Source organism: Podarcis raffonei, chromosome 2 (assembly GCF_027172205.1).
Source record: "Podarcis raffonei isolate rPodRaf1 chromosome 2, rPodRaf1.pri, whole genome shotgun sequence".
Taxonomy (NCBI): Eukaryota; Metazoa; Chordata; class Lepidosauria; order Squamata; family Lacertidae; genus Podarcis; species Podarcis raffonei.
Genome location: NC_070603.1, coordinates 118680017 through 118703467, shown reverse-complemented (window position 1 = coordinate 118703467; position 23451 = coordinate 118680017). Strand labels below are relative to the sequence as shown.

General features: G+C 46.3%; 1 protein-coding gene across 2 annotated transcripts; it reads left to right on the top strand.

Moving 5' to 3' along the window:
* Positions 1-1629: 1629 nt before the first annotated feature.
* Positions 1630-9997, top strand: LOC128409272 (zinc finger protein 263-like). Of its 2 annotated transcripts, none has more exons than XM_053379616.1 (4): positions 1630-1778; positions 4211-4979; positions 5583-5694; positions 9148-9997. In XM_053379616.1, the coding sequence occupies exons 2-4, from the start codon at positions 4242-4244 to the stop codon at positions 9636-9638; spliced, it is 1341 nt and encodes a 446-aa protein (XP_053235591.1). In that variant the 5' UTR covers positions 1630-1778; positions 4211-4241; the 3' UTR covers positions 9639-9997. The 2 variants fall into 2 exon arrangements, with proteins under 2 accessions (XP_053235591.1, XP_053235590.1); XM_053379615.1 differs by having other exon boundaries at positions 1630-1770; positions 9148-9996.
* The last annotated feature ends 13454 nt before the right edge of the window (positions 9998-23451 follow it).

Below are 23451 nucleotides of genomic sequence, written 5' to 3'. Positions count from 1 at the left end.
TCCATGAAGGAAAGGCTACAAAATGGGGAATGTTTGATACAGGGCCCCATAATCCCTTCATCATCCCAGCAAATCCACAAGAGCCCTGCCCAGTTGCTATGCCAACCCTGATGGTCCTAGACAGAAGACCATCAAGATCACAAAGACCTTCCATATGGGAGTGGATTCAGCATGGAGTGGAACAAAGGACAATGATCAGATCTTCCCTCAGGGGGTAGGAAACTGTGACTACCTTTTGTCTTCAGAAAATGACTGGGGGGGGGGGGAGAAGGGAACCAGCCAGGTGACAAGACACTCAGGTTACCACCAACTCCTCCCTCAACCCCTCCTTTCTGTAATGTATGCATGATGTTTCTGGGGGTGGGCTTGACCTAGAGGATGGGAATTTCGAAAGTTTTTATAAGACCTTGCACACCATTTTTCTGTGTCTTTCCTCTCGCCTGCAAGTGAGGGGAATACCCTGTTGCAACAGTTCAATAAAGGCCAAGCCTACAGGCTGCTGTTTTGCTCCAATTTATCCTGGTTAGTGTCTTTGTTTTTGTCCAAGGGAGCCCTCGGATTTTTCCGGTAACAACTGTGACCTCAGTGGGATCAAGACGTTTTGTAAAAACAATAGGGTAAGAATATTAATATTCTACAGCCTTTTAAATGTGGGAAGGGGGAGGGTTTACTGTTTTGCTGTTTTCGTTTTAATTATTTACCTGTGTTTTTACATTGCATTTTATTCTGTGAACCGCCCTGAGATCTTTTCATGAAGGGTGGTTTATAAACTTAATAAACAACAAAAGCAACATCATCATCATTATTATTAAATTTATTACTTATACCCCGTCCACAATAAAACATCAAACATTCAAAACTTCCCTAAACAGGGCATCTGCTAGGGATCATTTTGCTGCAATTCCTGCATTGCATGGGGCTGGACTAGCTGACCATAGCGGTCCCTTCTAACCCTACAGATAATAATAATAATAATAATAATAATAATAATATAATCCTCATAGGGGAATAGATCAAGTCCCTTGATCACAGGGATGGGGGAACTTGTAGCTCTCCAGATGTGGTTTTTATTTTTACAATTTTTTTTTACATTCATTTTTTTGCAGTGAAAATAAATACTGTACATTCAAAACTTAAAGGGGGGGGGGAGCTGGAGGGGGAAGGGAATGGGTTCCGACAGAGCCCGCTGCACATGCACTTCATGCAAACAATTCCAAATATTTCTCCTCTTGGCGCCAGCTGCCGAAAGCAGCTTTTCCTAGATTTAAGTCTTCTGACCATTTAGCAACTCTTGATGGGGCTTTGATTCCAGACGTTGCAGATCTCCAGGTCCCACTACCCCACCCCCATTGGCCAACATGGAGGGCTGCAGTAACCCCCCCCCCAAAAAAAAAATTCCACTCCTGTTTTAGATCTCCGCCCCTCGCCTTGCAGGAAAGGGGGCGGAAAATCCACCCCCCCCTCGTTTCCGCAAAGCGTAGCTCACGTTCCGGGCACCCAGGGGTTAAGCTGCGAGAGCCTTGGATTCCTAGAGAGGCCGCGCGGGGTTGGGTGGGCGGGGCTGATGATTTTTGCAAGTACGTCACCGGTCCTCCCAGGTTCCGGGCGCGCGCGCGCAGACGTGACACGCCCCCCGCAGGCTCCGCCCCTTTCCCTGCCGCATGGACTGTTTCTTCATCATTGTTTTGGTCGGCATCAGCCACGTGGGAAGCGAGTAAGTGCAAAGAAGAGGCTCCTTTGCAGGGAAATCAGATTTTGTGGAAGGAGAAGGTGAGCAGGTATTGAGAAGCCGGAGGGGAAATATCTTGGGATGTGTGTGTGTTTTGTGTTCTTGGAGCGAAAAAGCGGGTGGAATTTGTAAGACTTACTTATTTATTTAAATTTTTTTTCCTTCCAGTAGCACCTTAAAGACCAACTAAGTTAGTTCTTGGTATGAGAAGGATCTGGCAACTTCTGTTTCAGTGTATCTGAAGAAGTGTGCATGCACACGAAAGCTCATACCAAGAACTAACTTGTTGTTGTTGTTGTTTAGTCGTTTAGTCGTGTCCGTCTCTTCGTGACCCCATGGACCAGAGCACGCCAGGCACCTCTGTCCTCCACTGCCTCCCGCAGTTTGGTCAAACTCATGCTGGTAACCTCAAAAACACTATCCAACCATCTTGTCCTCTGTCGCCCCCTTCTCCTTGGGCCCTCCATCTTTCCCAACATCAGGGTCTTTTCCAGGGAGTCTTCTCTTCTCATGAGTTGGCCAAAGTACTGGAGCCTCAGCTTCACAATCTGTCCTTCCAGTGAGCACTCAGGGCTGATTTCCTTCAGAATGGAGAGGTTTGATCTTCTTGCAGTCCATGGGACTCTCAAGAGTCTCCTCCAGCACCATAATTCAAAAGCATCAATTCTTCGGCGATCAGCCTTCTTTATGGTCCAGCTCTCACTTCCATACATCACTACTGGGAAAAGCATGGCTTTAAATATACGGACCTTTGTTGGCAAGGTGATGTCTCTACTTCTCAAGATGCTGTCTAGGCCTGTCATTGCCCTTCTCCCAAGAAGCAGGCGTCTTTTAATTTCGTGACTGCTGTCACCATCTGCAGTGATCATGGAGCCCAAGAAAGTAAAATCTCTCACTGCCTCCATTTCTTCCCCTTCTATTTGCCAGGAGGTGATGGGACCAGTGGCCATGATCTTCGTTTTTTTGATGTTGAGCTTCAGACCATATTTTGCGCTCTCCTCTTTCACCCTCATTAAAAGGTTCTTTAATTCCTCCTCACTTTCTGCCATCAAGGTTGTGTCATCTGCATATCTGAGGTTGTTGATATTTCTTCCGGCAATCTTAATTCCGGCTAGGGATTCATGCAGCCCAGCCTTTCGCATGATGAATTCTGCATATAAGTTAAATAAGCAGGGAGACAAAATACAGCCTTGTCGTACTCCTTTTCCAATTTTGAACCAATCAGTTGTTCCATATCCAGTTCTAACTTTAGCTTCTTGTCCCACATAGAGATTTCTCAGGAGACAGATGAGGTGATCAGGCACTCCCATTTAGTTGGTCTTTAAGGTGCTACTGGAAGGAAAAAATTTTTTTGTTTTGACTATGGCAGACCAACACGGCTACCTATCTGTAACTTATTTATTTAATTCAGCGTTTAGACACACACCATTTGTTTGCAAGAAGCTGCTAATCCCAGCTTCTGTCGGGGGTGTTTGTCTTTTATTTTTATTTTATTTTAAACAGGTTTAACAGCCTGTGAATCGGAGGTGATGAACTAGGAGGGCACGTGGGGATGGGGGTGGAATCCCGGAAGGTCCCGAGTTCGAATGCTACCTCTGCTCTGAATTTACTAGGTGGGCTTTTATGGATCTAAGTATCTATTAACTCCAGCCTCCTCCAGTTCTTTACAAGAGGAGCAGGAAGATTGCCTTACCAGCTGTGATTCAGTGGCTGCATGCGCACCATACCTTTAAAATAACACACACACCCCGTCAAAGAATTGTGGCAACTTAGTATACCCCACCCCAGAGAAGTAAAGTTCCCAGCACCCTTAACACACTATAGTTTTCAGGATTCTTCAGGGGGATAGTTCAGAAAGCATGTGATCAGATTCACAGTTCAACTTCCTAAGGAAGTCAGATTAGCCTCAACCAGAGCCAGGGCCTTCTCAACACTGGCTCTGGCCTGGTGGAACGCTCTGCCTCATGAGACCAGAGGCCTGCGGGATCTGATTTTTTTCCACAGGGCCTGTAAGACAGAGCTGTTCCACCTGGCCTTTGGCTTAGAATCAGTTTGATTCCCTCCCCCTCTTTCTTTTTCCTTTCTCCTCCTCTGAAGGGGCTGCATCCTAATGTTTTAATATATTTTAATCTTGTTTTTTAAATTGTATTTTAGGCAACTTGTTTTTAATTATTGGTTGTTAGCTGCCCTGAGCCCGGTCTTGGCTGGGGAGGGCGGGGTATAAATCATTATTGTTGTTGTTGTTGTTGTTGTTGTTGTTGTTGTTGTTGTTGTTGTTTTCCTTTAGGGAGAAGTAAAGTTTGCAAGAGGAGCAAACTATTAGTAGCTCCTGTGCAAACCCCTAATTTTTCTGCACACCTTTTTCTTTCTAGATCGGCCAGCTGAAATGGACGAAGTCCAGCACAAAGCCTAGGCATCCCTTGCTTGCTTCTTGCCTTCAGTTTTTTCCTTTTTTAAAAAAAATAATTATTATTCGCTTAGGAACTGTTTTCAAGATTTGTCTGCGGTAAAGATGTCAGGAGAATGGGCAGCAGCTGAGGTGGACATGGTCAATCCTGGGGATCTGGAAGCAATGAAGAGAGAAGCAAAGACTCCCTGCATTGCCCAGGTTGGGACGATTGGAGAGTTTGCGAGCTGGGCCATGCCGAGACCAGGGCGGCTGGAAGCTGAGGAGGGATTGGCCCACAGCTGGGAAGTCCAATGGCAGGAGTTCCTGAAGGCGGTGCACAGCCCTGACCGGGAGAGCCCAGAGTCTCCAAAGACCATGCGCTGGGAAGTGACCAAATCCTCCCTGGTCCCTTCCGAAACGGTAGATGATTTGGGACCTTGCGGAGAGGTGGCAACCGGTCTTTCGCCAGGCCTCAAAGGAGGAGCTCCCCAAACCTCAGCTGATCTGGACTCTGGTGAAAGGGGAGACGGCGTCAAAGTGGGCAAAGAGATCTCAAGCAAGGGTGCCGCTGTGACAGAGACAGAGCGCCAGCGCTTCCGGCTTTTCTGCTACCAGGAGGCTGAGGGGCCCCGAGAGGCCTGCAACCGACTGCATGCGCTGTGCCGTGAGTGGCTGAAGCCAGAGAGGCGCACCAAGGAGCAGATGCTGGAGCTGGTGATCCTGGAGCAGTTCTTGGCGGTCTTGCCACCGGCAATGCAGAGCTGGGTCCGAGATGGGAGTCCGGCAACCTGCTTCCAGGCTGTGGTCCTGGCTGAGGATTTCCTGATGAGACAGCAAAAGGCTGAAGGATGGGGAGGACAGGTGAGGCAAAGGAGCTGGGGAACCACTGGTCATCCCCATTTGGCCTGCAAGGCCATTTTGGGCGAGCCAAACCCACCCACCCTCTACTTGATGCCATGTATAATGGAGGGGCTTCAAAGGAACAATTGGAAACTTTAAGGCAAACACCCAATTGTTCATTTGCTGGAGCAAGAAGTGCTCCCATGATGGGTGGTAGGACGTGTGTTAGAATGGAGGGGGTTATTCTCATTTCCGTGGAAAACGCTCCTCCGTCCCTGTGCTACTTTTTGAGCCATTGAAAATGGGAGGTTCAAAAATTCACACAGGGCTGTTTAAAAGCCCTTTTGCAAAGAGCCATGCAGGGCTGTTAGGCTTCTGGATTTTTGAGGTTAAAAGAGCGGTGTGGGGCTGTGCACAGTGATGGCAGGGGATTGACCCTCCAGGTTTCGCCTGCCCGGCATGGGCAGTTAAAGATCAGGCCCACCAGGCATGGAAGGCTCCCCACCTCTCTCCTAAAAGGTTTGGCAGGATGCAGAATCAGCAATAGTACATGGATGGAGGAACGAGATCCTGGAACACATCCTTTGAGCTCCTCGCCTCTACTCTCTTTCCACTCTGTTCTAGGCTCTAGGAACTTTGGCAGAAGTGGTTGTGAGCCTCTCTGAAGGGGATGAGGCTGCTCCAGAATTCTGCAAGGAGATGAAGCAAGAGAGCAGCCAGGATGCTGGCTTTCTAGGTATGTAATAGCTCCCTCTATTTCCAATGCTGAGGCAGTGGGTGCCGTTCCTTACCTTACGACTGGTTTTCATATACAGTGGTACCTCTGGATACGAACAGGATCCATTTTGGAGTCCCATTCACATCCTGAAGTAAATGTAAGACGCGCATGCGCGGGTTGCGTTTCGTCGCTTCTGCACATGCGCGTGATGTCATTTTGAGCGTCTGCGCATGCGCGAGCGGCAAAACCCGGAAGTAACACCTCCGTTACTTCCGGGTCGCCGCAGAGCGCAACCCAAAAATACTTACCCGTATTTTTCGCTCTATAACACGCTCCCAACCATAACACGCACATAATTTTTAGAGGAGGAAAACAAGAAAAAAAAATATTCTAAACAAAACAGTGGATGTATGATTTTTGTGGTTCATGCTGTGGCCACAGACATGTGATCTGACGGTGAGTTTGGGGTAGCCCAATGCAAAAATCCTGAGGATCCATGTGGATCTGTGCTTTGTAACCACGTTTTTGCACCACTGCAGCCCCAGGCAACAGTGGGTGCGTGATTTTTTTGGTGCAAGCTGTAGCCATGGACATGCTATGTGATCTGATGGTGAATTTGGGGTGACCCAGTGCAAAAATCCTGAGGATCCGTGTGGATCTGTGCTTTGTAACCATGTTTTAAGTGGGGAGGGAAGGAAAAGCACTCAAAGGACAAGGAACACGCGTGGGGTGGGTGGAGAAGGATGCTGTTAATAATGCAGAAGAGGGGTATAAGAGGAGAAGGCTCTTACAAGAGGAGTGGGGAGGAGAGAGAGACAGAGAGCCTGCTTGAAAAATCTTTGCTGTTATTTAGCGAGTGGGGAGCAGAGAGGGACAGAGAGCCTGCTTGCTTTAAAGGAGCCAACCGGACAGGAGCTGCTTACACTCGTGTAAGCGGCTCCTCTCCTCTCCTGCTTTGCTCCTTTAAAGCAAGCAGGCTCTCTGTCTCTCTCTCCTCCCCACTCAGCGGCTCTTCTCCCGCTTTGCTGTTTCAAAATGAGCCACGGAGGAGGGAAGGAAGGGGAACCATGGATCCTCTGCTCACGGCTGCAGCAGATCCCCCCGCCATCCGTAGGCATTCGCTCCATAACACGCACAGACATTTCCCCTTACTTTCTAGGAGGAAAAAAGTGAGTGTTATGGTGCGAAAAATACGGTAACTTGAAGCTACTTCAACCCGAGGTATGACTGTACTGTATGCAATTGTGCCAGCTATTTTTAAAAATCTGTATACAGTGGTACCTCAGGTTACATATGCTTCAGGTTACAGACTCCGTTAACCCAGAAATAGTGCTTCAGGTTAAGAACTTTGCTTCAGCATAAGAACAGAAATCGTGCTCCGGCGGCGTGGCAGCAGCAGGAGGCCCCATTAGCTAAAGTGGTGCTTCAGGTTAAGAACAGTTTCAGGTTAAGAACGGACCTCCGGAACGAATTAAGTACTTAACCAGAGGTACCACTGTATATATTTATGCAATGGTTAGAAATTAGTTTGATTGAAGCAACGGAACTTCATCCAAAAAGCAAAAGCTGCCTTAAAATGCTTGCTTCAGTAGAAAGGTTTTGTCAAGTGGCAGAATAAGAGCAGGGAGTGGGAGCTCACGGAGCCCATCCAGTCTAACCCCCTGCCTGTGTAATGCAGGATGCGGCCACAGCATCCCTGACAAATCCTAGCCCAGCATCTAGACCTCCAGAGAAGGAGGGCCCCACCTGCACACCACCATAGCTTTCTGCTCCACCTTCAAGCAGAAAACATTGAGCCTAAAGCTGCCTCCTTGCAATTTCCACCATTCCTAGTAGTCTGCCAATTGGAGCAGCAGAGATCAAGGGAGCAATCCCGTAGCAAGAGCTCTTGAAATGAGCAGCGTTGAGCTCCATTAGATAACCGGCTCCATCTGGGGTAGTTTGCCCCCCTTTGTTCCCTACCTGCACTCGGCTCAATCTCACCTGTTGCTCCTAGAAGCTGTCACCATGTGACAGCGGCCACAATCCCAGGAAATGGATTCGACTGGCTGGCTAAACCAGGTATGGGGAGCCGATGGGTCTCAAACCCTCGTTGAGTTAGGGACTCAGGATATTTCCGTTCCACCTTAAAAGGGAGCAGGATGTTTGTGTCACAGCCTGCGCATTTCCTGTCTCACAGGATGTTTCTGTTGTCTGTTCCTTTCGTTTTTCTGCTGTTTGCCTGAGCAGTCGGAGCAGACGGTCATGTCTTCTTTTGTTCTGACCTACGCTGAATAAACTGTAAATATGCTGTCCTGCTGTGCAACTTTTGCTGTGTGAATTCTGCTGATAGAGTGTGCACAAGCCTGAGGCTTCGTGTCGCTAAATTGCTGGTACTGCGTGACTACGGGAGGTCGATGGATCGTCCGGCAACGAGCTTGGGGGCTCAGATGGACTTTATCTCCCTGGCAGTATCCCAACAGGGACTTCTCCTGAATACGAAGACAGGCTCCAGTGATTTCAGCAGATGAGACCAAGGATAATAAAAGGCTATGGAGTAAATCCTACACAAATCCAGAGTGGATTCTCTAAGATGGTTGGGTGGCGCCTTCTATGCTTCCTTCCAGCCACTTCTGCAGTCAGGCTGGTGTGGTGCCAAAAGTATTGCTCTGCTATCCTCAGCGAGGCTTGTTCTCTGGGCAGCTCCGGACCCCCGTACACACTGCCCAGGCTTGCACCCCGAGGGGGTCACTTCAGTGCTGCTGGTGCAAAGTAATAATAATAATTTATTATTTATACCCCGCCCATCTGGCTGTGTTTCCCCAGCCAATCTGGGCGGCTCCAAACAGAATATTAATATTAATAATAATGTGATAAAACATCAAACATTAACAACATTAAAAATGTGCAACTGCAGATTTCACAACTTTGTCCCAAATTTCTCAAACCAGACAACAAATATGTGACTTTCAGTAATAATAATAATAATTTATTATTTATACGTCACCCATCTGGCTGGGTTTCCCCAGCCACTGGGTGGCTTCCAACAAAATATTAAAATACAATCGTCCATCAAACATTAAAAGCTTCCCTAAACATGGCTGCCTTCAGATGTCTTCTAAAAGTCAGATACGCATTTCCTTTATATCTGACGGGTGTTCCACAGGGCGGGTGCCACTACCGAGAAGGCCCTCTGCCTGGTTCCCTGTAGCTTTGCCTCTCACAGTGAGGGAACCGCCAGAAGGCCCTCGGCGCTGGACCTCAGTGTCCGGGCAGAATGATGGGGGTGGAGACGCTCCTTCAGGTAGACTGGACCGTGGCTGTTTAGGGCTTTAAAGGTCAGCACCAACACTTTGAATTGTGCTCGGAAACGTTTTACTTCACCCCCGGAGACGCACTCCATTGTCTCGAGACAGACAGATGACAACAACATTTGGGGCGCGGTTTCCCCCACCCATTTCCCCTGCTTACCCCAATCCCTCTCCGTTCCAGGAACCAATGAGCTGACGAGCGAGAACAATGTGGGAAGAGAGGAGATGGAGGTCAACGTCAGGGTTCTAGGTATAGCGGAACAGCATGACGAAAGCTGGCAGGAGAGATCCGTGGCGGCGGAGGCTTGTGAACAGCTCCCTGAGCTCTCAGTCCCACCTGTGGGGACACAGGAGAGGAGGAGCGCATTCTCCAGGAGGAGCGGGACCTGGTGGCAAGGCGTTGAGAACCAGAGAACACCCACGGAGCCCGAGCTCTACATCTGCACAGTCTGCGGACGTAGCTTCACGCGGAGATTGAATCTCTTCTGGCATCAGAAGATCCACACGGGACAGAAGTGCCACTGGTGTCCGGTTTGCGGGCAGAGGTTCGCTCGGAAGGAGAAGCTCGTGAGTCACCAGAAAGTTCACAAAGAGAGGGTGACGGCTGGACGAAGAGGCCAAGCGGGGGAAATAGCCGCAAAGTCTCCCGGAATCACAACAGCAGGTGTGTAAATTTGAAGCAGGTGTGGAGAACTGGATCGCAAATGTGAGCCTAGTAATACTGAACCCTTTCTGCCCTGCCACTGGTCAGTTTGCAACAGTGTTCAAAATTAGCCAGGTGTATTTTGCTTTCAACCACTTGTGACCAAAGCGAAGAGGCCTGGAAGCCAGGATGGCGCCGTCTGGAGATCCTTGGATCTGGACCGTTTTCACACGCCAGCACCCCATCCTGTAGAATTCTATCTGTTATCTTCTATCTGTGCAATTGAAATGAATTTTGTGGAACCAAATTGCTTTTTCTGTGCAGTCTGTTTTAAGAAAAACAGGTCAGAATAGGCCAATATATATGTGGACTGTCCCTGGCTCAAGTGACTTTTCTTTTTTTAAGTCAGTGGTTCCCAACCTTTTTTTGGCCATGCCCCACCTAAGCATCTCTAAAATCCTGATGCCCACCCCCCCAATGACATATAATTCCTATTATTCAAAAAGTGAACTCCTATTCAAGTGGAGGAGACCTAAAAAGCCATTAATTTCGTCTAAGCGTGGGAACATAGCTGTCAACTTTTCCATTTTTTAAAAGCGATATTCTCTTATTCCAAATAGGATTCCTCGCAAGAAAAGGGAAAAGTTGACAGCTATGCATGGGGATTGTCTGCGTAATTGTCTGCATAATTCCTCATCTCAGATCATGAGGCTCTTAATCCCAGGGTCGTGGGTTTGAGCCCCGTGTTGGGTTAAAAATTCCTGCATTGCAGGAGGTAATTCTGTGATCATCTGTCTTTCTTTTCTCTTTCTGTTTTTAAATAATATTTATTTAAAAAGTTCCAATCAAACCAAATGATATACAGTGGTACCTCAGGTTACATACGCTTCAGGTTACAGTGGTACCTCACAAGACGAAAGAGTTTTTCGTTTTTTGAGTTGCTTCACAAGATGAATTACCCTATGGGCTTGCTTCGCAAGATGAAAACGTCTTGCAAGTCTGTTTCCTTTTTCTTAAAACCATTAATACCCAGGGTGCATTGCTTGAAGAGGTGCGGTTGCGACTTGACTTCGAGGAGCAACTCATAGCACGCGGTGTGGTAGCCTTTTTTGAGGTTTTTGAAGACTTTGGTGATTTTTTAAAAAAAATAATATTTATTGAAGTTTTAAACAATACAACAAAAAAGACAAAAGAAAAAACAAATAATAAACAGAAAAATAGAAACAATTAAACAAAAAATACAATGAACCTTCCATAACTTAACTTTCATTTACTTGTTTCCTTGACCTCCTCACACCTCCCTTTTTTGTATTCTACTTCAATTAGCTATTTCAGCAAATCCTTTCCATCTTTCCCAATTTTTATCCATTAATTTATCTTAACGTAATATAGCTTTACCTTTCCTCCTTTCCTCCATTAACATTCTAATTTTACTTAATCCTTTATACTAGTTCTGCTAAAGCCACATAGCTTCATTCCAGCCTCCTTCTAACATTCCTTAATTTTACAATATTTCTGTAAATAAACTTTAAATTTCTTCCAATCTTCTTCCACCGACTCTTCTCCCTGGTCTCGGATTCTGCCAGTCATTTTCGCCAATTCCATGAGGTCCATCACCTTCATCTGCCATTCTTCCCGGGTGGGTAGATCTTGTGTCTTCCAATACTTTGCAATAAGTATTCTTGCTGCTGTTGTAGTGTACATAAAGAAAGTTCTATCCTTCTTTGGCACCAATTGGCCGACCATGCCCAGGAGGAAGGCCTCTGGTTTCTTCAGAAAAGTATATTTAAATACCTGTTTTATTTCATTATAGATCATTTCCCAGAAGGTCTTGATCCTTGGGCATGTCCACCAAAGCTGAAAGAATGTACCTTCAGTCTCTTTACATTTCCAACATTTATTATCAGGCAAATGGTAAATTTTTGCAAGCTTGACTGGTGTCATGTACCACCTATAAATCATTTTCATTATATTCTCTCCTAAGGCATTACATGCCGTGAATTTGATACCTGTGGTCCATAACTGTTCCCAGTCAGCCATCATAATATTATGTCCAACATCTTGTGCCCATTTAATCATGGCTGATTTCACCGTTTCATCCTGAGTGTTCCATTTCAACAGCAAGTTATACATTCTTGACAAATTCTTACTCTTGGAGTCTAGCAGCTGTGTTTCCAATTTTGATTTTTCCACCTGGAAGCCAATTTTTTTGTCCAAATTATATGCCTCCATTATTTGATAATGGAGCCAATCACACACTTTATTTTTTAGTTTTTCAAAACTCTGTAGTTTCAATCTATCTCCCTCTTGTTCCAAACAACAACAAAACTTTATTAGCAAAGCCAACAGGCCACAGCTGTACAAGAGTTAAAAATAAAAATAGAGATAAAAGGAGGAAAAGAACAGGCAAAAGATGGTCCGTCGGATGAACAAGTCTGTCACTCAGATGGTGGCCCTCAATTTCGCAGCTCTCTCGATGTACCTCGCGACCTTCTCTGTTATCTGACTTTCCGTATCAGATAATAGAAAATACAGTGTAATGTCTGATGAACGGCCGGGGTTGGAGAGAATGAGTGGAGTAATAATCTCATTCCTTAGGTCTTTGTAGAGGGGGCAAGAAAGAAGGACGTGAGACACTGTTTCCGTGTTACCATCTCCACATGGGCAGAGTCGTTTTTCAAATGGAGTCTTTTGGTAACGACCTTCGAGTACAGCAGAGGGAAGAACATCCCATCTAGCCAATGTAAAGGCACGTCTGTATTTCGGGATGGTTAGTTTAGACAAGTATGAAGCTGGAGAGTCAAAATGAGAAGGGGGAAAGTAGGTATACCATGGGCACAGTTTCTTTAAGATGGTCAGGTTGTTTTGTCGTTCGATGTCTTTCAGGCGCTGGCCTATTAGACTCTTTGCTTTGATGAGGCCCATTGATAATAGGGACTGTGAGTGCAGACCGCATGTAAGGAGTTTTTGATGCACGGTTTTGAACCACTTGCTTTTGTGAGAGTCTTGCATTACTAAAGGCAGTAGACCAGGTGGATTCAGATTAAGACGAAGCCAATAGTTGAATGTTCTCTGCCAAGTCCGAGTTTCCACAGATGGAAGGCAGGCCTCGAGTCTTAATGCTGCGTTGGGAACACAGGGGGGGACACCGAGAATCTGCCTTAGAAATTTAGACTGGACAGACTCAAGACTGGAGCAGTGGTTCCCCGTCCAGATTTGGGCCCCATACAGTAACTGCGCCAGAGGTTTTGCTTGATAAACTTCAAGGGCTGCTGGGATGTATCTGCCCCCCTTCGTGTAGAAGAAGCGGGACAGCATCTTGATACTTTGAGCTGCTTTTTCTTTGGCACATTTTTGATGGACATCCCAGGACCCAGTCGACTGGAAAACGATACCCAGATATTTGAAGGCTTTGACTTGTTCAATTGTCTGGTTATCCATCCTCCAGCTATACTGTCTGTGTTTCCTTGCAAAAACCATAGTTTTGGTTTTCTGATAGTTTATTGCAAGTTGCTCTCTCCTGCAGTATGCTGAGAATTCACCTATGAGCCTATTTAAGCCTATTCTTGTTCGGGATAGGAGTATCGCATCGTCAGCGTACAAAAGCACTGATATTGCTTTGTCAGCCAGTTTGGGGGCGTGGAAGTCCGGAGATGACAAACAGTTAACCATATCGTTGATTTCCCAATATTTCGGCCATTTGGCCTCCATATTGAGCTTTTTCTGAGCCTTCGCTTCCATTGGAGACAACCACCTTGGGGTTTTATTTTCGAGCAAATCCTTTTATCCAAACATTAAACAATGCTTTTCTGACAATATGGTTTTTAAATGCTTTATGTGCTTTGACCTTATCATACCACAGATATGCATGCCACCCAAATACATTATTGAAACCTCCTAGATTCAGCACGTCAGTGTTTTCAAGAAGCAACCATTCTCTCAGCCAGCAAAAGGCGGCTGATTCATAATAAAGTTTAAGGTCTGGCAGGGCAAATCCACCTCTTTCTTTAGCATCTGTTAATATCTTAAATTTTATTCGAGGTTTCTTGCCCTGCCAGACAAATCTGAAAATATCTCTCTGCCACTTCTTGAAGCAATCCATTTTGTCAAGAATTTGCAATGCTTGAAACAAAAACAGCATCCTGGGCGATACGTTCATTTTTATCGCAGCAATTCGGCCTAGCATTGATAACTTCAAATTTGACCATATTTCTAAGTCCTTTTTCACTTCCATCCAACATTTTTCATAATTATCCTTAAATAAATTCACATTCTTGGCTGTCATATTGACCCCTAAGTATTTCACTTAACTAGTGTTAATCCTGTCTCCTTCTGGAACCTCTCTCTCTTAATTCCTTTGGTGATTTTTGAAGCTTTTCCAAAACTTCTTTTGCAGCCATTTGGTAAGTTAAACTTTTAAAACTTTTTTGGGGGTTTTTGGATTTTGGGTTGGGGTGTTTGGAATTCAAGGACTTGGTGTTGGGGAGGGGTTTGCAAGAATCTGGAAGCTTGTGTGTTTTTTTCTGCATTTTTATGATTTTTTGTGACCTTTGGGGCACTCTGCTGTTGTTAAAAAAAAAGATTTCTGGGTTTGGATTTCTGTGTGATGGGTGGCTGGGGGGGTCAGGGAATTGTTTTTGAAGGTTTGGTGTGTTTTCTTGGATTTCTTTGCAGTTAGTCTGCAGACTTTGGGGGACTGTGCTGTATAAAAACTGCAGCCTTTTGGTAAGTTACACTTTAAAACATTTTTTTTGTTTTCTTTTGCCAGTTGGAGTTGCTCTGCAACCATTGGTTGACGCTGCCATGGGGCCCAAGAAGACTGCTGCTGCAGAGGCCGGTGAGAGGAAGAAGGAGAAGGTTACGCTGGAATTGAAGAAGGAGATCATCCGGAAGCACGACGGTGGAATGCGTGTGACAGACCTCGCCAGGGAGTACGGGAGGAATCCATCGACCATCGGGACCATCCTGAAGATGAGGGAGAAGATCCTTGCGACTGATGTAGCCAAGGGAGTCACCAGGATCGTGAAGAACCGCCCAGCTGTTCTGGAGGAGGTGGAGAAGTTGCTGCTCATCTGGTTAGAAGAGAAGCAGCGTGCAGGGGACACAGTGACTGAGGCCGTCATTTGTGAGATGGCCATGGCCTTGCACGCAGACCTCGTCCGGCAACAGCCGGGAACCTCAGGCGAGCCAGAAGTCTTCAAGGCAAGCAGAGGCTGGTTTCACCGGTTCAAGGCAAGATCTGGAATCCACAGCGTGGTCAGGCATGCAGCGGGGAAAGCCCGGTGCAGAATAGCTTTACTTCAAAGTCACAATCCCACAAGCGGGACAGCAAGGAGCGGCGGGAAGGGCAGTGTGTTCCGTCTGCGGGAAAAGCTTCACTCGCAGAACCACCCTTACTAGACACATGAAAGCCCACACGGGAGAGAGGCTTCACAAGTGTTCGGATTGTGGGAAGAAGTTCAGCCCGGCGGTGTCGGAACGTTGGAAGCCCAAGGCAAAGATGGCAGACGCAGGGAGGAAAACGTATGAGTGTGTGAAGTGTGAGGGGGGCAGCCGTCCCAAGCTGAGCCTTAATGGCGGCAAGAGCGTCTGCGAGAGGACAAAACGGTTCAGGGGTTTGGAGTGCAGCCACAAATCCATCTCTCCGTCGCTCCTTCTTAGACACCAGAGAATCCACACGGGAGAGAAACCATATCTGTGCCCCATCTGCGGGAGGAAGTTCCGCCAGTCCGCGCATCTCGTCAGGCACGAGAAGACGCATGGAGAGAAGACGCCACATTTCTGAGGGCCGGGAGGATCTTCAGAACTGTGTGTGTCTAAATGGCAGGAGACACAAGAGAGGTTGTGTGTGCTGTGTGTTAATAAAACAGAAGATCCCAAAGCTTGAAGCCACACCGCTTGTGTGTGCTCCACAGTAAAAGTCCCCAGCTAAAAATGGGTTTCACATCCACATGAGGACGTTCCAGGGGTTTTAGACGACAAGCTGTGCATCCATCAGTTGCTCTGTGTGATGGATAAAATGGCAAACGTGATTCACATCAGCACAAGGCGTGTCGTGGTCTGGATCGTACGTAGTACAGTTGTACCTTGGATCCCAAACGCCTTGCAAGTCAAACGTCTTGGCTCCCAAATGCCACAAACCTGGAAGCAATTGTTCCACTTTGCGAAATGTTTTTGGAAGCCAAACATCTGATGGGGCTTCCACGGCTTCTGATTGGCTGTAGGAGCTTCCTGCAGCCAATCAGAAGCCGTGATTTGGTTCTCGAATGTTTTGGAAACCGAACGGACTTGCAGAACGGATTCCGTTTGACTTTCAAGGTACGACTGTAATGAAAGTTCTGGACTCATCCGGGCTGTGTTATCATACTGCTTGGAACACTCGTGGTTTCACCTTCCGAAGAATCCTGGGAAATGTAGTTTGTTAAGTGTGCTGAGGGCTGTTAGGAGGCCCCTGTTCCCCTCACAGAGCTGCAGTTCCCAGAGTTCCCCTGTGAAGATGGATGGATTGATTGTTTAACCACACTGAGAACTGTCGCTCCGGGCGGGAGAATATGGGGTCACCTAACAATGCTCAGCACCTTTAACAAACTACACTTCCCAGGATTCTCTGGGAGAAGACAACGCTGGCGAGCTCAATGAAACAACAGTCTGGGGCATTTGAAGATAGCTTTGTATTTTCAGAGCCATGAAGCAGGAGTGCCAAACGCTTGGTTCTTGCTATATTATTGCTGGACTCCAGCTGCCATCAGCCAATGTGACCCAAAGTCAAGGATGGTGGGGGTTGTAGTCTATTAATATCTGTTCCCCATCCCTGAAGCTGAATGTGCCAGCTAAGACTGATCACCTGTGGCGAGGGAGACCATTTTTCAGGCACTCAGGTAAGAGAGCGATAAAGAACAGCAACAGATAGCATGCGCTCTCTCCGCCCCCTGTTTTTCAGGCTATAAATGTTCCAGAGATTATCAGTATTTTGAAAGCAAGCAAACAAAAGTATTTTCAGCCCAGTTCAAAGCCACATTGTTGTTGTTTAGTTGTTTAGTCGTGTCCGACTCTTCGTGACCCCCTGGACCAGAGTACGCCAGGCACTCTTGTCTTCCACTGCCTCCCGCAGTTTGGTCAAACTCATACTGGTAGCTACAAGAACACTGTCCAACCATCTCGCCCTCTGTCGTCCCCTTCTCCTTGTGCCCTCCATCTTTCCCAACATCAGGGTCTTTTCCAGGGAGTCTTCTCTTCTCACAAGGTGGCCAAAGTATTGGAGTCTCATCTTCAGGATCTGTCCTTCCAGTGAGCACTCAGGGCTGATTTCCTTAAGAATGGATAGGTTTGATCTTCTTGCAGTCCATGGGACTCTCAAGAGTCTCCTCCAGCACCATAATTCAAAAGCATCTTTGGCGATCAGCCTTCTTTATGGTCCAGCTCTCACTTCCATACATCACTACTGGGAAAACCATAGCTTTAAACTATACGGACCTTTTTTGGCAAGGTGAAAGCCGCATTAAGCATCTCTAATCAGTTTCAGTTAGGATACGATAATGAAAAGCTTTGAGCTGGAATGGGGATCGTTTCGCCTGCCCTTGATTCTTTGCAATCGTGGATTTGGAGTATTCCCTCATGACCAGTTTAGTAATTTCTCTCTTTCTCTTCTGACTGAGTGGGAAATTGAAGGTATATAAACCTGGTATTTCAATGAGAAATTGGAAGCCATTGTGCACAGGATCGGGCTGTGTTTGTTGACTAGTAACATGTGTGGCCATATTTACAGGGTTTGTGTGGAAGCTGAAATGTCAGCATGGAAAATGTTAAGCAAGGATGTGTGTGTCCCCCCACCCAACTTTAGAGCAGGTATAGGGGGAACTTGGGGGGGGGTCTTCTGGAAGTTGCTGGACTCCAATTCCCATCATCCCCTATGACTATTGGGCATGCTGGCCCTCGGGTGCTGATGGGAATTGGAGTCCAATAGCATATGGAAAGTGCCGTGTTTTGTGTGTAACAAATTGTTACAGAGTGAAGAGTAGCTGTTCAAGATTCAAGGCCCTCCAACCAATTATCTCTCCCCCCCCCACCATTCCCCAATAGTCCTCATTGGGCTCTGCAGTTTTTCTCCAAACTTTTTTTCTGTATTTTTGAATTTCCTTCCAGGCCTGCTGATACTTCTTTCATCTTGAGGGTTTGCCGTTCCATTTGGGCTATGAAGGCATTGGCACGTACACACTTGAATATCAGATCTAGAGGGCATTTTAATAAAATATATTTTTTATAAATAAGATAAAAGCAAACCCGCAATGGTTGTCACAAATCCCACAAATGGAGAATGTAACCACCTTAGGGACTACCTCAATGACCAGCATGTTTCTGCAACATATAGTGATAGATTTAAATAAATTGCTCTTTTGTAAGGAAAATGGTTTGTTTTTGTAGCAGGCATTATTGCATATCTATTACTTCATCAAATTTCATCTCAGGATCACAGGGTGTTTTACATATAAGAATACAAAACATAGTAATAAACCAATAATCCCCACCACCATGGTTTAAAAAGCCTGGGAGAAGAGGAATCTTTTTGCCTGGCGCCTAAAGATAGCTAATGAAACGCCAGGAGAACCTCCCTTGGCAGAGCAGTCCACAAACGGGGAGCCACTGCAGAAAAGGACCTGTTTTTTTGTCGCCACCCTCCAGGGCTCTTGTGGAGGCATATGAAGACAAACAAAGCATTTTAGTACAAAACATTTTCAGAGAATCACAGAATAGTGAATTTGGAAAGGACTCTGCTGTGAGTCTTGGAAGACCTGCTGCCTGCCTTGCAATACTTTCCCCACCTGGCTTAGGAGAGCAGGGCCCTGACTGACTCCAGCTACAAAGGCTGAGGATGAAGAGGCCAGAGGCCATCTTGGCTGTCTCTTTGTCCAGATTCAGGCCATGGAGGCTGAGCTTCCACAGCTGCCGCCCGCCATGAACCACCACACCATTGGCAAGATTGGTAGCTAGATGGACGGGAGGGCATCCCACAGGGTGGGTGCCACTACCGAGAAGGCCTTCCAGCTGGCTTCCTACAACTTCACTCCTGGTGTTGAGGGAACCACCAGAAAGCCCTCGGAGCCAGTGTCCAGGCTGAACGATGGGGATGGAGACGCTCCTTCGGGTATACTGGGCAAATACCGTATAGCTTATTTGCTGAGCCCACACATAAGGGCTGAGGGCCTTCTGGCGGTTCCCTCCCTGCGAAAAGTGAGGTTACAGGGAACCAGGCAGAGGGCCTTCTCGATAGTGGCACCCGCCCTGTGAAACTCCCTCCTATCAGATGTCAAGGAAATAAACAACTACAGTCATACCTCGGGTTACAGACACTTTGGGTTGTGCACCACGCCAAACCCGGGAGGGGTTACTTCCAGGTTCCGGCTCTTGCGCAGAAGTGCCAAATCACGACTTGCGTGTGCGCAGACGCAGCATTGCAGGTTGCGAACGCTGTGTGTTGTGAACATGCTTCCTGCACAGATCACATTCGCAACCCGAGCGTCCACTGTACCTGACTTTTAGAAGACATCTGAAGGCAGCCCTGTTTAGGGAAGTTTTTAATGTTTGATGATTTATCGTGTTTTTAATATCATGTTCGTAGCTGCCCAGAGTGGCTGGGGAGGCCTGGCCAGATGGGCAGGGTATGAAATTTTTATTTTATTTTATTTTGATTATGTCATCACTTAAGAACATAAGAGAAGTCTTCTGGATCAGACCAAAGGCTCATTTGGTCTGGCACAATAGCCCTTTCCCCTCCTTTGGTTCCCAGCAACTGGTATTTAGAAGAATGGTGGCAGGGCAGGGCTGTCCTGGCTAGTAGCCACTGAAACCGCTGCCCCCTCCGTGAACTTGCCCGGTCCTCTCTCGAAGCTGTCCAGGTTGGCAGCTTCAAACCCTGGTTTGTACCAGCCAAGCTGAGAAAACCTGGGTCAGGATAGTGGGGTCCCTAAGGGCTGCGATTTGAAAGCAGCCTTCTGGCCCTTTTCTTTTTTTAAAAAACAATTTTTAATTTATTTAACATAATTGTTACAAAATACAGTATAAGCAAAATATTGCAAATACATACATACATATTTCAAATAAGCACATGTATATGCAAAAGCAACAAAAGAGGAAGAAAGAAGAAAAAATAAAGAGAAAAGAAGAAAAGTTGGAAGAATTTCTTCCAAGTTTATTCTACAAATATCTCAATAATAAAACTTCATTGATGGACTTTCATCGCTTACACTGCACTTCCTATATACATTTTAAGCAAGATTGTATCTGTTATTCTGTATTTTTCCCATTCAATCTCACACAAATATTCTAATCAATGTTTTCTAAATCTTTCATAAATCTATTCTAAACCCAACCAATACCTTACATTTAATCCTCTTTTTTTTTGGTCTGGCCCCCAAAACTCTCCCTGTCAGTGGCCTGGCTTCGCACCCTCCTTGTGTGGTTTCCGCCTGTCTCAAATGCACCCCTGAACTCCGACCACACTTTTTGCTTGCCGCTGGCCTGGATGGAGAGCGGAGTCTGTGAATCTGCGTTGAAGATTCTACTGGGCAAGAGCAAACATTACCTGCATTCCCCCCCCCATTTGGCACCGCCCACTGCTGGCATGCAGCCCCCAAAAGGATGCACCAAAGGGAATGCGGTTCTCTGCAAGGCATAAGCTGAGCTTTGGGGCTTTATTCTGTGAACCACCCAGAGATCTTCAGATGAAGGGCAATGTACAGAGGCCAACTAGAGAATATTGAGAAGCAAAGCAGCACTGTTGCAACAGGGTGCCCCCTTCACACGCAGGAGAAGGAGGAGGACCCTGAACAAAGGTGTGCCCGCCCTTAAATAGACATTTTAAATTGCCAGCCCTGGAGTCCAAGCCCACTCCCAGAAACATCATCCATACATCACAGAAAAGGCGGTCTACAACAGAAATCTGAGTGCGTTGTTTATCTCCTGTCTGGCAGGTTACCTGTTAATGGTCACCTGACTGGATTACCTGGGGAGCCTGGCCAGTCTTTTGTAATAATAAATACGTAGTTCCTGAGCCAGGTCACGGGCTCACCCTATTCATACACAGACATACCCTTCAGACAGGATTTGTGAACGAAAAGACAATGGGGAGGCGTTTCCATTTGACTTTGCAGAGAAAACACCTGGTCAGTTTGAGAGTCAAAATGGCTTCATGGCTGTTCTCCTGTTCTGCTTCAGACATGTGGTTTATATATCTATGTACATGTTTGCTTGGTACATTTATGAACCTTTATTATATTGTTGTTGTTGTTGTTTAGTCGTGTCCGACTCTTCGTGACCCCATGGACCAGAGCACGCCAGGCACTCCTGTCTTCCACTGCCTCCCGCAGTTTGGTCAGACTGATGCTGGTAGCTTCGAGAACACTGTCTAACCCTCTCATCCTCTGTCGTCCCCTTCTCCTTGTGCCCTCCATCTTTCCCAACATCAGGGTCTTTTCCAGGGAGTCTTCTCTTCTCATGAGGTGGCCAAAGTATTGGAGCCTCAGCTTCACGATCTGTCCTTCCAGTGAGCACTCAGGGCTGATTTCCTTATACATAAGACCTTTTTTTTTTATTTCAGGAGAGACACCCCCATAAAAGTTTCAGAAGTCTTATAAAACTAAATCAAATAAGCGTTGGAAATGCAAAGAGAAAGAAGGTTCTTTTTATCATATGTGGTCGTCTTGTAATAAGGTTAAGGCTTACTGGGAAATGATATACAATGAATTGAAAAACTTGTTTAAAATAATGTTTGTAAAAAACAACAACCCAGAAGCCTTTCTCTTGGAAATTATAGGGATAAAGGTAAAGGGACCCCTGACCATTAGGTCCAGTCGTGACCGACTCTTGGGGTTGCGGCACTCATCTTGCTTTATTGGCTGAGGGAGCCGGCGTACAGCTTCTGGGTCATGTGGCCAGAATGACTGAGCCGCTTCTGGCAAACCAGAGCAGCGCATGGAAACGGCGTTTACCTTCCCGCCGGAGCGGTACCTATTTATCTACTTGTACTTTGACGTGTTTTTGAACTGCTAGGTTGGCAGGAGCAGGGACCTAACAATGGGAGCTCACCCCACCATGGGGATTCGAACCACTGACCTTCTGATCGGCAAGTCCTAGGCTCTGTGGTTTAACCCACAGCGCCACCCGCGTCCCCTAATTATAGGGATAGAGCTACCTAAATTGTATAGAACTTTATTCATGTATGTATGTATGTATGTATGTGACTACAGCGGCAAACAAGCAGAAGTCCCAGCAAAGGAAAGAGTGGATACAAAAATTTATGGAATATGCAGGAATGGCAAAACTTACCGGAAGAGTAAGAAATCAAGATAACAAACTTTTTATAAAAGAATGGAAATGGTTTATTGAATATTTACAGATAAATTGTAAACAGATAAAAACTCTGGCAGGATTACTGTAACAACCTGCGGCTGCATAAGAGTATATATTTAAAGAAGATAAATAAATGAGTAATTTTAGTTAATATGGATATGCAGAGGATATTGAAAATAAATTTGAGGAACCTCAGAAAGAGGGGGAAGGAAATAAAGCTTTAAAATGTCAAAATGATTGTAAAATCAGTGAAATGTATATATCTGAAAAGCATAAATAAAATTTAAAATAAAAGTTTCAGAAGTCCTGGGAATGCCCACCCTCCACTTGAAACTTGGGACAGCCGCTGCCAGCCCGTGTCGGCACTACGGAGCTTAGCCAGACCCGCCTTTGCAAAACGCAAAGCCCGGGTGTACTTGAAACTGTAAAAAGAAGAGACATCACCTTGCCAACAAAGGTCCCTATGGTAAAAGCTATGGTTTTCCCAGTAGTGATGTATGGAAGTGAGAGCTGGACCATCAAGAAGGCTGATCGCTGAAGAATTGATGCTTTTGAATTATGGTGCTGGAGGAGACTCTTGAGAGTCCCATGGACTGCAAGAAGATCAAACCTCTCCATTCTGAAGGAAATCAGCCCTGAGTGCTCACTGGAAGGACAGATCCTGAAGCTGAGGCTCCAAGACTTTGGCCACCTCATGAGAAGAGAAGACTCCCTGGAAAAGACCCTGATGTTGGGAAAGATGGAGGGCACAAGGAGAAGGGGACGACAGAGGGCAAGATGGTTGGACAGTGTTTTCGAAGCTACCAGCATGAGTCTGACCAAACTGCGGGAGGCAGTGGAGGACAGAAGTGCCTGGTGTGCTCTGGTCCATGGGGTCACGAAGAGTCGGACACGACTAAACGACTAAACAACAACAACTTGAAACTGGGAGTTAGGAAACTGGCCGCTTAAGGGGTTAAGCGATGCCTGGAAAGGCCTGGGAATGAATGGGTGAAGGTCTGGAGGAGGAAGAGGAGGGGGAATGGGGGAGAGGAGGGGTTCCTTTTGAATGCCTTAACTTGGTTTTTTGCAGACTCAACTTCTGCTGGTGGAGGCAGCACGTGGAAGTAGCAGTAAGTTCCTTTTTAAAAAAATTGCCCAAGTAGTGGGCAGCAGGGTAATATGGAAAATGGGAGGGGGGAATTACTGGGGGGTGGGTCAAAAAGAGGGAAATGGGGGTGGCAAGCCCCTCCCCCTTTGTGCCCCACTTCTGCTGGCTTTGGGGTCTGATCCAAGAAGCTCGCACCTAAAGGAGGGAGAAGTTGGAATAATAATAATAATAATAATAATAATAATAATAATAATAATAATAATAATAATTTTTATTTATACCCTGCCCTCCCCAGCCAAGATTGGGCTCAGGGCAGCTAACACCAGGTATAAAAACCATTGGTTGAAATACGTCTTAAAAACAAGATTAAAATACAACATTAAAATGCAGCCTCATTTCAGGCATCA

What these genes read in the sequence shown, in the direction of transcription:
- LOC128409272 (XM_053379616.1), top strand. Translation starts at nt 4,242, where the DNA reads ATGTCAGGAGAATGGGCAGCAGCTGAGGTGGACATGGTCAATCCTGGG. An exon ending in CTGAAGGATGGGGAGGACAG is followed by an intron (nt 4,980 to 5,582) that starts GTGAGGCAAAGG and finishes ACTCTGTTCTAG; the next exon opens with GCTCTAGGAACTTTGGCAGA. An exon ending in CCAGGATGCTGGCTTTCTAG is followed by an intron (nt 5,695 to 9,147) that starts GTATGTAATAGC and finishes TCTCCGTTCCAG; the next exon opens with GAACCAATGAGCTGACGAGC.